At 43.7% G+C, this 13,823-nt stretch overlaps 1 protein-coding gene across 2 annotated transcripts in view; it reads right to left on the minus strand.

The window, feature by feature from the left end:
* Positions 1-13,174, minus strand: part of chmp5b (charged multivesicular body protein 5b) — a 39,917-nt gene extending 26,743 nt beyond the window's left edge. Inside the window, exon 1 of one of the 2 annotated variants that reach the window (XM_072508996.1) lies at positions 13,016-13,174. In XM_072508996.1, coding sequence (XP_072365097.1) covers positions 13,016-13,084 — 69 coding nt within the window. In that variant the 5' untranslated portion in view covers positions 13,085-13,174. Of the gene's footprint in view, positions 1-406; positions 506-13,015 lie in introns of those variants that run through there. The other variant, XM_072508995.1, reaches the window with a different exon arrangement.
* Between the last annotated feature and the right edge of the window lie 649 nt (positions 13,175-13,823).

Below are 13,823 nucleotides of genomic sequence, written 5' to 3' on the forward strand. Positions count from 1 at the left end.
CAGTTGCTTCACATCTCCAGGGTCCCAGGTCCGATTCCTGGCTTGGTTCACTGGCTGTGCAGAGTCTGCACGTTCCCCCCGTGTCTGTGTGGGTTTCCTCCGGATGCTCCGGTTTCCTCCCACAGTCCAAAGATGTGCAGGTTCGGTGGATTGGTCAATCTAAATTGTCCTTACTGTCCAAAATGGTTATGTGGGGTTATGAGGATGGGGTGGAGGGGTGAGCTTGGGTAGGGTGCTCTTTCCAAGGGCCAGTGCAGCAGTGATGGGCCAAATGGCCTCCTTCTGCACTGTAGATTCTATGATTTTATGAATGTGCAAACTCCACACGGAGTTGAGGATAATATAGTTAGGGGCACTGACACCGTTCTGTGACTATGATCGTGAGTCTAACGGTTGTGTTGCCTACCTGTGCTCGGGTTTGGGATATCTCATCTGGGCTGCAGAAGGGTAAAGATCCAGTTGCCGTGGTCCAGGTCGGTACCAATGACATAAGCAGAACAAGGATAGAAGTTCTGCTGAAGGAATACGAGCAGCTAGGACTAAATGAAAAAGCAAAATCAAAAAGGTAATAATCTCCAGATTACTACCTGAGCCACGAGCTAATTGGCATAGGGTCAATAGGATTAAAGAGGTGAGTGGCTCAAAGGTTGGTGTAGGGGAAATGGATTTAAATACGCTGGGACCTGGCGAATCGGGGGTGAAACTAGAACTCGGGGGCATAGCCTCAAAAAAAGGGGGAGCAGATTTAGGACTGAGTTGAGGAGGAACTTCTTCTCCCAAAGGGTTGTGAATCTGTGGAATTCCCTGCCCAGAGATGCTACTCGTTAAATGATTTTAAGGCAAAGGTAGATAGATTTTTGAACAGTAAAGGGTTATGGTGAGCAGGCGGGTAAGTGGAGCTGAGTCCACAAAAAGATCAGCCCTGACCTTAGTGAATGGCGGAGCAGGCTCGCTACTCCTGCTCCAGGCAGCACGGTTCAATTCCCGTACCAGCCTCCCCGAACAGGTGCCGGAATGTGGCGACTAGGGACTTTTCACAGTAACTTCATTTGAAGCCTACTTGTGACAATAAGCGATTTTCATTTCATTCATTTCATTTCATAGTCCTTATGTTCTTATCAGGAGAGGTTCGTAAAGTTTGCAGAACAAGTAATACAACAGAGAGTAAGAAAGCAGCAGGATTGTAACTTCAGGCACAGCAGATAAGGGGACCACAATGAGAAGGGTGGGGGGCGTCGTTGCAAGACTGAGGGTGTTGTACCTAAATGTACGCAGTATACGAAACAAGGTAAATGAGCTTGTATCACATATTGAAATTGGTGGGTATGATGTTGTGGGCATCACAGAGAAGTGGTTGCAAATGGGTCAAGGCTGGGATCTCAATATCCAATATATGTCCTATCGAAAGGACAGGTGGGTGGGCAGAGGGGACGGGCTTGCCTTGTTAGTAAGAAATGAAATTAATAGCAATAAGCAATGTTGGGTTAGAAGGCATAGAATGTGTGGGTAAAGTTGAGGAATTGCAAAGGAAAAAAGACCCTAATGGGAGTTATGTACAGGCCGCCCAGCAGTCGCTCCAGTACAGCTACAACTGGCATCTACCCGGCAAAATGGAAAATTGCCCAGGTGTGTCCTGTACACAAGAAACAGGACAAATCCAACCCAGCCAATTACCGCCCTATCAGTCTGCTCTCCATCATCAGCAAAGCGATGGAAGGAGTCATCAACGGTGCTATCAAGTTGTACTTACTCAGCAACAACATGCTCGCGGACACTCAATTTGGGTTCTGCCAGGGTCACTAAACTCCTGACTTCATTACAGCCTTGGTCCAAACACGGACAAAAGAGCTGAATTCCCATTGACACCAAGGCCGCATTTGATAAACTATGGCACCACGGAGCCAGAGCAAAACTGGAGTCAATTGGAATGGGGGGAAAACTCTCCACTGGTTGCGGTCATACCTAGCACAAAGAAGATGGCTGTGGTGATTGGAGGTCAGTCATCTCAGTCCCGCGACATCACTGTTCCTCAGGGTCCTAGGCCTAACCATCTTCAGCTGCTTTATCAATGACCTGCCTTCCATCATAAGATCAGATGTGGGGATGTTCGCTGATGATTGCACAATGTTCAGCACCATTCGCAACTCCTCAGATAATGAGGCAAGTCCATGTCCAAATGCAGCAAGACCTGGACAATATCCAGGCTTGGGCTGACAAGTGGCAAGTGCCACACAAGTGCCAGGCAATGACCATCTAACCATCGCCTCTTGACATTCAATGGCATTATCATCGCTGAATCCCCCACTATCAACATCCTGGGGGTTATCATTGATCAGAAACTGAACTGGACTAGCCATATTAATACCATGGCTACCAGAGCAGGTCAAAGGCTGGAAATCCTATGGCGAGTAACTCACCTCTAACCCCGCCCCCCCCAAAAAAACCTACCACCATCTACAAGGCACAAGTCAGGAGTGTAAAGGAATAGCCTCCACTTGCCTGGATGATTGCAGCTCCAACAACACTCAAGAAGCTCAACACCATCCTTGGCAAAGCAGCCAGCTTGATTCCTACCCCTTCCACAAACATTCAAACCCTCCACCACCGACAAACATTGGCAGCCATGTATACCGTCTATAAGATGCACTGCAGTAATTCGCCAAGGTTCCTTAGTCAGCACCTTCCCAACCCACGACCATCTAGAAGGACAAGAGCAGCAGATACCTGGGAACCCCACCACCTGGAGGTTCTCCTTTAAGTCACTCACCACCCTGACTTAGAAATATATCACTGTTCCTTCAACGTCACTGGGTCAAAATCATGGAACTCCCTCCGTACCAGCACAGTGGGTGTATCTATACCTCAGGAGCTGCAGTGAATCAAGGGCAACTAGGGATGTGCAATATATACTGGCCTAACCAGCGACGCCCACATCCCATAAATGAATTTTTAAAAAGTCAGGAAGTCAGAAAATAAATCAGGAGAGAGAAAAGGCATTATTACAATAATCATGGGGGATTTCAATATGCAGGTGGACTAGGAAAATCAGATTGGTAGCAGATCCCAAGAAAATAAATTAGTGGAATGTCTACGAGATGTTTTTTGGAGTAGCTTTTTTTTTCCAATAGAATTTTTTTTACAGTCTCCATCGACCCTCCAAACGAGCACTCACCCTAGGCCCCATCCCCGTAACCCCACCTAACCATTGGATACTAAGGGGCAATTTAGCATGGACAATCCATGTAACCTGCACATTTTTGGCCTGGGGGAGGAAACCGGAGCACCCGATGTAAACCCACGCAGTCACTGGGAGAACATGCAAACTCCACAGAATCGCCCATGGTTAGAATTGAACACGGGTCCCTGGCTGGGGGTCAGTGTTGGGATCACAATTATTCACAGTATACATTAACGATCTGGAAGAAGGAAGAGGGCATTGTTGCTAAGTTTGCAGATGATACAAAGAGGGACAGGTTTTGTTGAGGATGCTTGGAGATGCAGAAGTACTTGGACAGGCTAGGAGAGGGGGTAAAGAAGTAACAGATAGAATACTATGTGGAAAAGTGTGAGGTTATGCACTTTGGTGAGAAGAATAGAGGCATAGACTAATTTCTAAAAGGAGAAAGGCTTCAGAAATCTGAAGCACAAAGTCCTCATTTAGAATTCTCTTAAGGCTAACATGCAGGTTCAGTTGGCAGTTAAGAAGGCAAATGCAATGTTAGCATTCATTTCGTGAGGGCTGCAATTCAAGAGCAAGGATGTACCGCTGAGGCTGCATAAAGCTCTGGTCAGACTCCATTTGGAATATTGTGAGCAGTTTTGATCCCATATCTAAGGAAGGATATACTGGCCTTGGAGGGGGTCCAGAGGAGGTTCACAAGAATGATACCGGGAATGAACTGCTGGTCATATGAGGAATAGTTGAGGACTCTGGGTCTACACTCAATGGTTCAGAATGATGAGAGGGGATCACAATGAAACTTACAGAATACTGAAAAGCCTGGATAGTGGATGTGGAGAAGATGCTTCCAATAGGAGAGACTAGAACTCCAAGGGTACAGCCTCAGACTTGAGGAATGATCCATTAAAACTGAGATGAGGAAGAATTTCTTCAGCGAGAGGGTGGTGAATTTGTTGAACTCATTGCCGCAGGAAGGCTGTGGAGGCCAAGTCACAAGTATCTTTACGGCAGAGATAGATAGGTTCTTGATTAATAAGGGAATCAGGGGTTACGGGGAGAAGGCAGGAGAATAGGGATCAGCCATGATCGAATGGCGGAGCAGACGCGATTGGCCTAATTCTGCTCCTATGTCTTATGGCCTAAAACACAAAATGTTCAACCGTACATGTTTTCTCCCCATGTAGAAAAGGCTGAAATGGAAACATTTTATATTCAAATATCCACAAGGTTCTTATACTCACCATTACAGAAACCCCCACTCCAACAGCAGCCCCCTCCCAATAATAGTTACTTTCTTCCTTCTGTGTCTCTGCAGCATCGTTCTCCCACCCACAACCCCACGCTCAAGCCATTTGAATTCGAACAAAGTACAGCCCAGAACTGCCCACCTTCTCTTCCAAAGATGAACAAAATGAGTCAACACTTAGCAGCCCAGAACTTAATCACAGAAATTACAGAACAAAACCCAAAGTAACCTTTCACTATGACAATTTATGCTGAAAAAGAGACAGTCTGTCGAAGCTTTTCAGCTTGCACTTATCAGACAGATGCACAAATATCACATTTCAAAGGGAGAAACATTAACTTTGGATTTGTCCTTATTACGCAAAAGGCAAACTTGTTCTAAACCTATCTAAGCACTATCCTGACTTCTACACTGCCAGTTAGTCATACAAGTACACATCATCATGCTAATAACTGAAGAGACATGAAAACACTTCAGGTTGTAATCTAGCCAGGATGCTTCATTCCTATGGGTTTTTTTATTGCTAGATTTCTCTGGGTCAATCAAAAATTTTTTTTGTGCTATAGGTACATTTAAAGTGTGCTGCGCACCATATGCAAAAACAGTGACAGCCAAGGAGCATCGAACAAGCCTCATTTTTCCAGCCTCAGTTACTTACTTTTCCATATCCCTGATACCTACCCTCTTTAAAAAAATTACCACCTGCTTCAACAGCCTTCATTAATATATTCTATAACTTTATGTTGAGAAATTCCAACCAACTTCCTTTATTAATACTCATTTTTAATTTCCTTTGTATTGGAATCTTTTGTCGGAATTGATTTTGTTAGCTGTCTTCATTTCCCTGAACTTCAATTTATTTCCTGATACAAAATTAGGAATCCTTTTTATTATGTGCCTGTTTGCTCTCAAAGGCAACGTTATCTATTGGTCTCGACATACAAAGCTTAAAATAGTTGAAAAACTCAAATATGGGTTGAACATACCAGATGCTGGAAAGCAGAAACCAAAACAGAAAATGCGGAAACATTTAGGTTAGGTCACATCTGTGGAGAAGTTAACACTAAGGCATGGACTCTACATTAGAACATATTATTTTTTTTTACAGCTGAAGAGTATTTAAAAAGGAGCAGAATAAATAAGGGGGGTGGGGGGGGGGGGGGGGGGGAGAGAGGTGGGCAAGAAACATCAACATATGAGAAAACAGAAATAGAAAGACTTCACTTACATAATAAAGATTATAAATAGCAGCAATTATATTAAACCAAGACAAGACCATAAAGACAACACAAATAAATTTAATCCAATTTAAATGTCCTTAACAATCTGGAAAATGATGGCTTGATATTCAGAAGTGAAGCTGTGGTTCGAGGCATGCAGCATTTCAGGTTTCTTTAGTCTTGGTTAAATAGAGGTCCTACCACCTTCAATAGCAGATTTGATAACAAAGTGGGGGTGGGACCTGTGAATATAGAACACTAAAGATTCATGGGGAAATATGTTACACTGAAGAATGAATTCTCATTAAAATGACAAAAGTACAGGAAGCTGGCGGTGAGAATGGGGAGGCTGATGACAGAAGGATCTTAAGCCTTCTGGTCATAGAAGTAGGATGGATCATTCTGACAAAGCTTCCGCACTCAAAATGTCAACTTGCCTATTTACTCCATATATGTTGCTAAACCTGATAAATGTTTCCAGCATTTTCTCTTGTAGGTTTTCTACATTTGCAGTTTTTTTGTTTATATTGTTTAATTCACTGGCACTCTATTCCAGGAACATTTAACCTGAGGTTCAGTGCATCTCTTTGATGCAATTTCCACTGTTTACCCTTATTGCTGTGCTTCGCCATTCTTATGTAGTTTGCTAACACAGTTTACAACACCTGGTTCCAGTCCAAATCATTCCACATGAACTCCACCTCAAATTTCACCCACAATCTCTAATATCTCTGTTGTGTTTCCTGCTCCCTAGCTACACTGACTCACTTAATTTCAAAGTTATCTTGGTCCTTAGCTCAATGTCATGCTTAGTCTCCTGTGACACTTCAAAATATATTTGTCCTTTCAGGGAACAAGGATCATGAGATTCCACAGCCGTCAATGTCATTGCTCGATTTCTCTTCTTGTTCACTTTCTTAAACCCTACCTGAATTTCATTATCCTCCCCTCCTTGCACCCCTATAACCTTGAAAGATTCATCTAGAGTAAGAAATTTAGCTTCACATTCCCACACCTCCCCAGTCTCAAACTCAATGATTCCTGAATCCCCTGCAGAGCTGTCTCTTTGTCCTCTCTTTAGTCTTTCTGATCCATCTGGTAACTTCCCTCCGGTCTTCTATCCCCTCATTCTTTTTTGCAAAATGAGCCTGGTTTCTGCAGTCAGCAGCAAATGAATAACACTTTGTTCATGATGCTTACAGTTGTTCACTGACGTTGTGGGCTTTTGTGCTGCAACTAACAGTAATTAGAAACCCTTTTCTAATTTTCTCCTGAGAGAAGGTTAAGAGGTAATTTGATCGAGCTGGTCAAAATCAGAAGGGGTCCGAACAGATTGGATGGACAGAGAAACTGTTCACTTTGGCAAAGGGGTCAAGAGCCAGAGGACACTGATATAAAGTGATGGGCAAAACAACCAAAGGCAACACGAGAAGCATTTATTTACAGTGAGCAGCTAAGGTCTGGAATGCACTACTTGAGAGTGTGATGGAGGCAGACTAAACTGCAACTTCCAAAAGGGAAATGCGTAAACACTTGAAGAGAAAGCATGTTCAGGGTTACAGGGAAAGGGCCGTGGTGTGGCACTAGCTAAATTGCTCTTGCAGAGAGGCAGCATGGACTTGATAGGCCGAATGGCCTCCTGTGCTGTGAACACTGATTTCCAGAATGGTCCACTCTACAGGGATTCTGGAATCAGCATTAAAAAAAAGCAAGCTGTAGCATGTTTCTTCAACCAGACTAAGAAGTGCAGTTAGTATATCTATTTCAATGTAAAATCATAAAAATACAAATCAAAATAAAGCAAGACAGATGGTATTTAAAGAGACAAAGAAAAAGTAAAGCCACATCCCCTGAATGAACAGAAAATTCATGAATGAACAGAAATCAGTAAGATATGCCATGGTGTGGTCTTTCAAGGAGATATCGGGAATGAGCTCGTGCTTGGGCGACACAGTAGCACTGCTGCTTCACAGCGCATGGGATCTGGGTTTGATTCCCAGCTTGGGTCACTGTCTGTGTGGAGTCTGCACGTTCTCCCCGTGTCTGCGTGGGTTTCCCCCGGGTGCTCCTGTTTCCTCCCACAGTCCCGAATGACGTGCTGGTTAGGTGAATTGGACATTCTGAATTCTCAAGGTGTACCCGACTAGGCACCTAGGGGATTTTCACAGTAACTGCATTGCAGTGTTAACGTAACCTACTTGTGACACTAATAAAGATTATTATTAGCTTGGAATCCTTTGTTGTCAGGGCAAACAGTACCTACGGTGTCAACCCACTCGTCCTCTTCCACATTCTGCATCTACTCAATTTCTTGTACCATTTTTTACCTGCAACATCCACTACCTCCTCAGCTATACACATGTTCGGTGTCTTGTAAATGTCATCAAACACTCTCTAAGTCTCCTACTGACTCATACATATATCTGTCTAATCATCTCTCACTTTCAATTTCAGTATTTTATTGATCATTCTAGTTCTATTTTCGCATTAATTTTCCCTTCCACATTCCTTTTTCCTTTTATTCTGTTCCATTTTTTAAAAATGCTGCTCATCTGCAATATCCTCATGTTCTGACAGGGTGTGTACCGATCACAGATACTCTCTGACCTGCTGTGCGTTTTCAGCAATTTTGTTTTTTTTCTCTAGTTTAGAGCAACCAAACATCAGAAACAATTGCAACATTTTTTAGAGCAGAAACCACTGGATAAACAAAAAGTTGGAAAATGCCAAGTGTTAACAAATGTTGCCTTTTGGATCCAATAAATATAACCAGTTTTTCCAGTTTCTTCAAGACTCAAAGATATATGTTTGTCCATTATCTCATCAGCTGCCTGTATTAGTTCGAAGCTTAGACTGGGCCAGGATTTTGTTTTTGGGTGGTGGGGTGGTAAGAAGAGAGAGAAGGGGAGCTGGGGCCTTTTCATGACAAGTCAAAAAATTCCCTTTTGCTTCAGGTTCAGGCTTGTCCAAACTTTTTGTGTGGGGAGAGCCATATTTCCATGTTTTCCTCACTCAAGGAGCTGTGAACAAATTTCAGAAATATGAGGTCTGGCAACAGACCTTAAACATTAATTTCAAAAAAGTTGAACTACGACAAAAAGAAACAGCTTGCCAAGCAAAAATAAAGCAATGTCAAAGCAATAATTTATCATTTTAAAATGAGTAATTAATAAAAATGACAATGAGAGAGAGAGAGAGGGGGGGGGGGGGGGTCAGTGTGTGCACATCCGGCTCAGTTCCAGTGAGCCTATCAGCAGTAAAGGCAGGAAGAACAGCCTGTGATTGGAGTAGCTTCTTGCAGTTTCTTCAACTTCACTGATCCGTCTAACCAGCATTTTGAACAGTAGCTCCAAGGGCCTCATCTGGCCCATGGGTTGAGGGTTGAATAAGCCAGCTTTTGCTAAAAGCTTGCACAACGAGTACTTTAAAATATAAAAAGATTCCCTTCAACCTCAATGCATTTAAGTGGGTTTGCACCTAAAACTTTTAAACAACAAATTGCATTTTAATTCACTTCTGAGATTTTCCTCATGCATATAAAACATTGAGCTTACAAGTCTTATCAGTATAAGCTCCATGTTCTTGACCTTCCTTCTCTATTCATGTACATACCGCAAGTATAAAGTTGTTCAAAGTCACTTCTCACAATTACATGGGAGAACACTGGTAGGGCATTATAAACACTAACAAGACAGCCCAATGTTCAAGAACTGGGTATCCACATCCCACCACCCATAAGCTATAGCACATTCAAAACTCTGTCTCTATCCTAACCTACATCAGGTTCAGCTCATCCAACATCACTGTGCTTGCTGACTTATGTCCAAATGCCTCAATAACATTGCAAAAGGGGCACATAATTGACAAATTAATTTTAGTAAGAAAAATAAGGTGGTCACATATTACTGGGAAAGCAAGAATCGAAATGGGATAAAGCAGCAAAGTGATTGATGAGTACAAACACACAAGTTACTAAAGGTTGTGGCTTAGATCAATAGGTCATTAAAAAAAATCCAACTCCGGTTTATTTCTAGAGCATAGAACTGAAATGTAGAGAAATTACACTCAACTCTTATTGAACGCTGGCTGTACCACATGTGAAATACTGTGTACAGTTCTAGTTATCATGTTATATAAAAGATATTGGGGCATTGCAGGAGATTTACAAGGATGATGTCTGAAATGCAAGGCTATACCCAGCAGGAAAAATCAAACAGATTGGGTTGCTTGAAAAAAGACCCCGGGAGATAACAAAAGAGGTTCTTTCATTTTGATAGAGCAGGCACAAAGCAGATTTCCACTATGGGGTTTAGCAAAACTAGAGGGCATAAATATAAGGTAGTCACCAAGAAATCAAATAGTGAACTCAGAAGAAACATCTTTACCCAAAGAGTGGTGAGCATACTACAGGGAGTATGAGGTGATTCGTGGAGACGCATTTAATGGGAACATTAGAAAAGCATGATACAGGAGAAAAAAAAAAGAGGGTTATTGCTGATAACAGAGGAGACAGGTGAGCAGAGGCTCAAGTGTAATAATAATAATCATTATTATTGTCACAAGTAGGCTTACATTAACACTACAATGAAGTGAAAATCCCCTAGTCGCCACACTCTGGCCCCTGTTCGGGTACACTGAGGGAGAATTCAGAATGTCCAAATTACCTAATTTGGGACTTGTGGAAGGAAACCAGAGCGCCCGGAGGAAACCCACGCAGACACAGGGAGAACGTGCAGACTCCACACAGACAGTGACCCAAGCTGGAATCGAACCCGGGTCCCTGGCGCTGTGAAGCAACAGTGCTAACCACTGCAAATAGAAATAACAGCCGCTCCAAAATGACGCTGGTAATCTAGTGATGGGAGACAAGGAAATAGCTGAGGAACTAAATAAGTACTTTGCGTCAGTCTTCACAGTAGAAGACATGAGTAATATCCCAACAATTCAGGAGAGTCAGGGGGCAGAGTTGAATATGGTAGCCATCACAAAGGAGAAAGTGCTAGAGAAACTAAGAAGTCTAAAAATTGATAAATCTCCGGGCCCAGATGGACTACATCCTAGAGTTCTAAAGGAGATAGCTGAAGAAATAGTGGAGGCGTTAGTTATGATCTTTCAAAAGTCACTGGAGTCAGGGAAAGTCCCAGAGGATTGGAAAATCGCTGTTGTAACCCCCCCTGTTCAAGAAGGGAACAAGGAAAAAGATGGAAAATTATAGGCCAATTAGCCTAACCTCGGTTGTTGGCAAGATTCTAGAATCCATTGTTAAGGATGAGATTTCTAAATTCTTGGAAGTGCAGGGTCGGATTAGGACAAGTCAGCATGGATTTAGTAAGGGGAGGTCGTGCCTGACAAACCTGTTAGAGTTCTTTGAAGAGATAACAAATAGGTTAGACCAAGGAGAGCCAACGGATGTTATCTATCTTGACTTCCAAAATGCCTTTGATAAGGTGCCTCACGGGAGACTGCTGAGTAAAATAAGGGCCCATGGTATTCGAGGCAAGGTACTAACATGGATTGACGATTGGCTGTCAGGCAGAAAGTTGGGATAAAAGGTTCTTTTTCGGAATGGCAACCGGTAACGAGTGGTGTCCCGCAGGGTTCAGTGTTGGGGCCACAGCTGTTCTCTTTATATATTAACGATCTAGATGATGGGATTGGGGGCATTCTGGCTAAGTTTGTCGATGATACAAAGATAGGTGGAGGGGCAGGTCGTATGGAGGAGGTGGGGAGGCTACAGAAAGATTTAGACAATTTAGGAGAGTGGTCCAAGAAATGGCTGATGAAATTCAACGTGGGCAAGTGCGAGGTCTTGCATTTTGGAAAAAAGAATAGAGGCATGGACTATTTTCTAAACGGTGACAAAATTCATAATGCTGAAGTGCAAAGGGACTTGGGAGTCCTAGTCCAGGATTCTCTAAAGGTAAACTTGCAGGTTGAGTCCGTAATTAAGAAAGCAAATGCAATGTTGTCATTTATCTCAAGAGGCTTGGAATATAAAAGCAGGGATGTACTTCTGAAGCTTTATAAAGCATTAGTTAGGCCCCATTTAGAATACTGTGAGCAATTTTAGGCCCCACACCTCAGGAAGGACATACTGGCACTGGAGCGGGTCCAGCGGAGATTCACACGGATGATCCCAGGAATGGTAGGCCTAACATACGTTGAACGTCTGAGGATCCTGGGATTATATTCATTGGAGTTTAGGAGGTTGAGGGGAGATCTAATAGAAACTTACAAGATAATGAATGGGTGGATGTAGGGAAGTTGTTTCCATTAGCAGGGGAGACTAGGACCCGGGGGCACAGCCTTAGAATAAAAGGGAGTCACTTTAGAACAGAGATGAGGAGAAATTTCTTCAGCCAGAGAGTGGTGGGTCTGTGGAATTCATTGCCACAGAGGGCGGTGGAGGCCGGGACGTTGAGTGTCTTTAAGATTTGATAAATTCTTGATTTCTCAAGGAATTAAGGGCTATGGAGAGAGAGCGGGTAAATGGAGTTGAAATCAGCCATGATTGAATGGTGGAGTGGACTCGATGGGCCGAATGGCCTTACTTCCGCTCCTATGTCTTATGGTCTCATAACAACATGGAGTGGTTGGACAGGATATCCCATTTCTGCGCTGTATACGCCATGTAATTTAAATTCTCATTCTCACGATTAAATTTATGCTCTTTCAAACTTCTTCCAGTCGTACAACACTCCTGCAATTCAGCATTCCTGACACTAGCATCTCCTACAGTTCCTTTGTATCACTGTTTTCAGACATACATTTAGCTGCTTACACTCATGTTCTGGAATTCCTTCTCGAATTGCCCCCACCTACCCCCCTATGCATGATCTCTACTAATCTAATATGCTGAGGGAATGGCGCAGTGTTGGAGTGATCATCGTTTGGTGGTGACATTATGTAAGGTAGCTTCTGCTGTCTCAGGTGGATGTAGAAGATCCCATGGCACTATTTGACAGCAAAGCAGGAGAGGTATCCCCAGTGTCCTGGCCAACACCTACACAGAGATGAGCTAGTTATTTATTTCTGCTATTTGTGGGGTGTTGCTGTGGGTAAACTGGGTGCTGTGATTCTTACAACTGAATCTTCTTCAAAACTAATTCATTAAGCCAGTGATACTGGACTCTTGGAAGATGGTCCATTAATGCAAGTCTTTGCGAGGATACAAGCGGCAGTCTGGAAAGCGGACTGTCCTCACCAAGCCCTGGGCACAGTCCTCGCAGAGGCTCTGCCCCCAGAGCCCAGCCCGGCCCCAATGCAAACCAAGTTCACTTGTTCCGGGTTCCGACCGCTCCACTTCCCAAGGCCCTAGCCTCCGGGCCGCTCGCTCCCTGCCGCCCCCCCGGGTTTCCCCGCACTCACATTCCCGATACAATCCGTCAGATTGGGCGGCGGGGCCTTGGGCTTGCCCCTTCCAAACAGCCGGTTCATGGCGACAGCAACAAAACAAATACAAAACAATATATCCGCCCGACCCAGCAGCACCGACGTCACAGCGGGTGTGGGCGGACCCCGGAAACACGTGATTAATGACGCAGAGCGCTCTGACGGCCAGCTTCGGCCGCACATCAGCGCGTAACCGTCATGATGTGTATCAAAGAGGAGTGGCAGCAGTACAGCATGTGAAGCAACAGGGGTCAGTAAAGAGCAGCATTGCATTGATTTGACCTCATGTGGGTCAAGTGCGAGGATTCTCGTTATGGATAGGTCAAGATGAACATTGATAAAAATGCTCAAACTGTGGGACAAATGGCTGATGCAACTTAATGCACAATAGTGCGAAATTATCTTTGTCATAGAATCCCTACAGGGTAGAAGGAGGCCACTCGGCCCATCAAAGAACACAGAACTACAATATCAAATCAAGGGTACAATTCTAAAGGGGCACATGAGCAGAAGGACCTGGTTTATGTGCATAAATCATTGCGAGTGGTTAAGAAAGTTTAAGGAAGTGGTAGTGAATCTGTGGAATTCTTTACCTCAGAGAGCTGTCCGCTGGAACATTCTTAACCACCAGGGCCAAGGCTGAGGTAGACCGATTTTTAATCAGTAAGGGAATCAAGGGTATAAAGATAAGGCGGGGAAGTGAAGTTGAGTTATATAAGATCAGCCATGATCTCGCTGAACAACAGAGCTGATCCATCGGGTTGAATGGCCTACTTCTGCTCCT

Source organism: Scyliorhinus torazame, chromosome 6 (assembly GCF_047496885.1).
Source record: "Scyliorhinus torazame isolate Kashiwa2021f chromosome 6, sScyTor2.1, whole genome shotgun sequence".
NCBI classification, from domain to species: domain Eukaryota; kingdom Metazoa; phylum Chordata; class Chondrichthyes; order Carcharhiniformes; family Scyliorhinidae; genus Scyliorhinus; species Scyliorhinus torazame.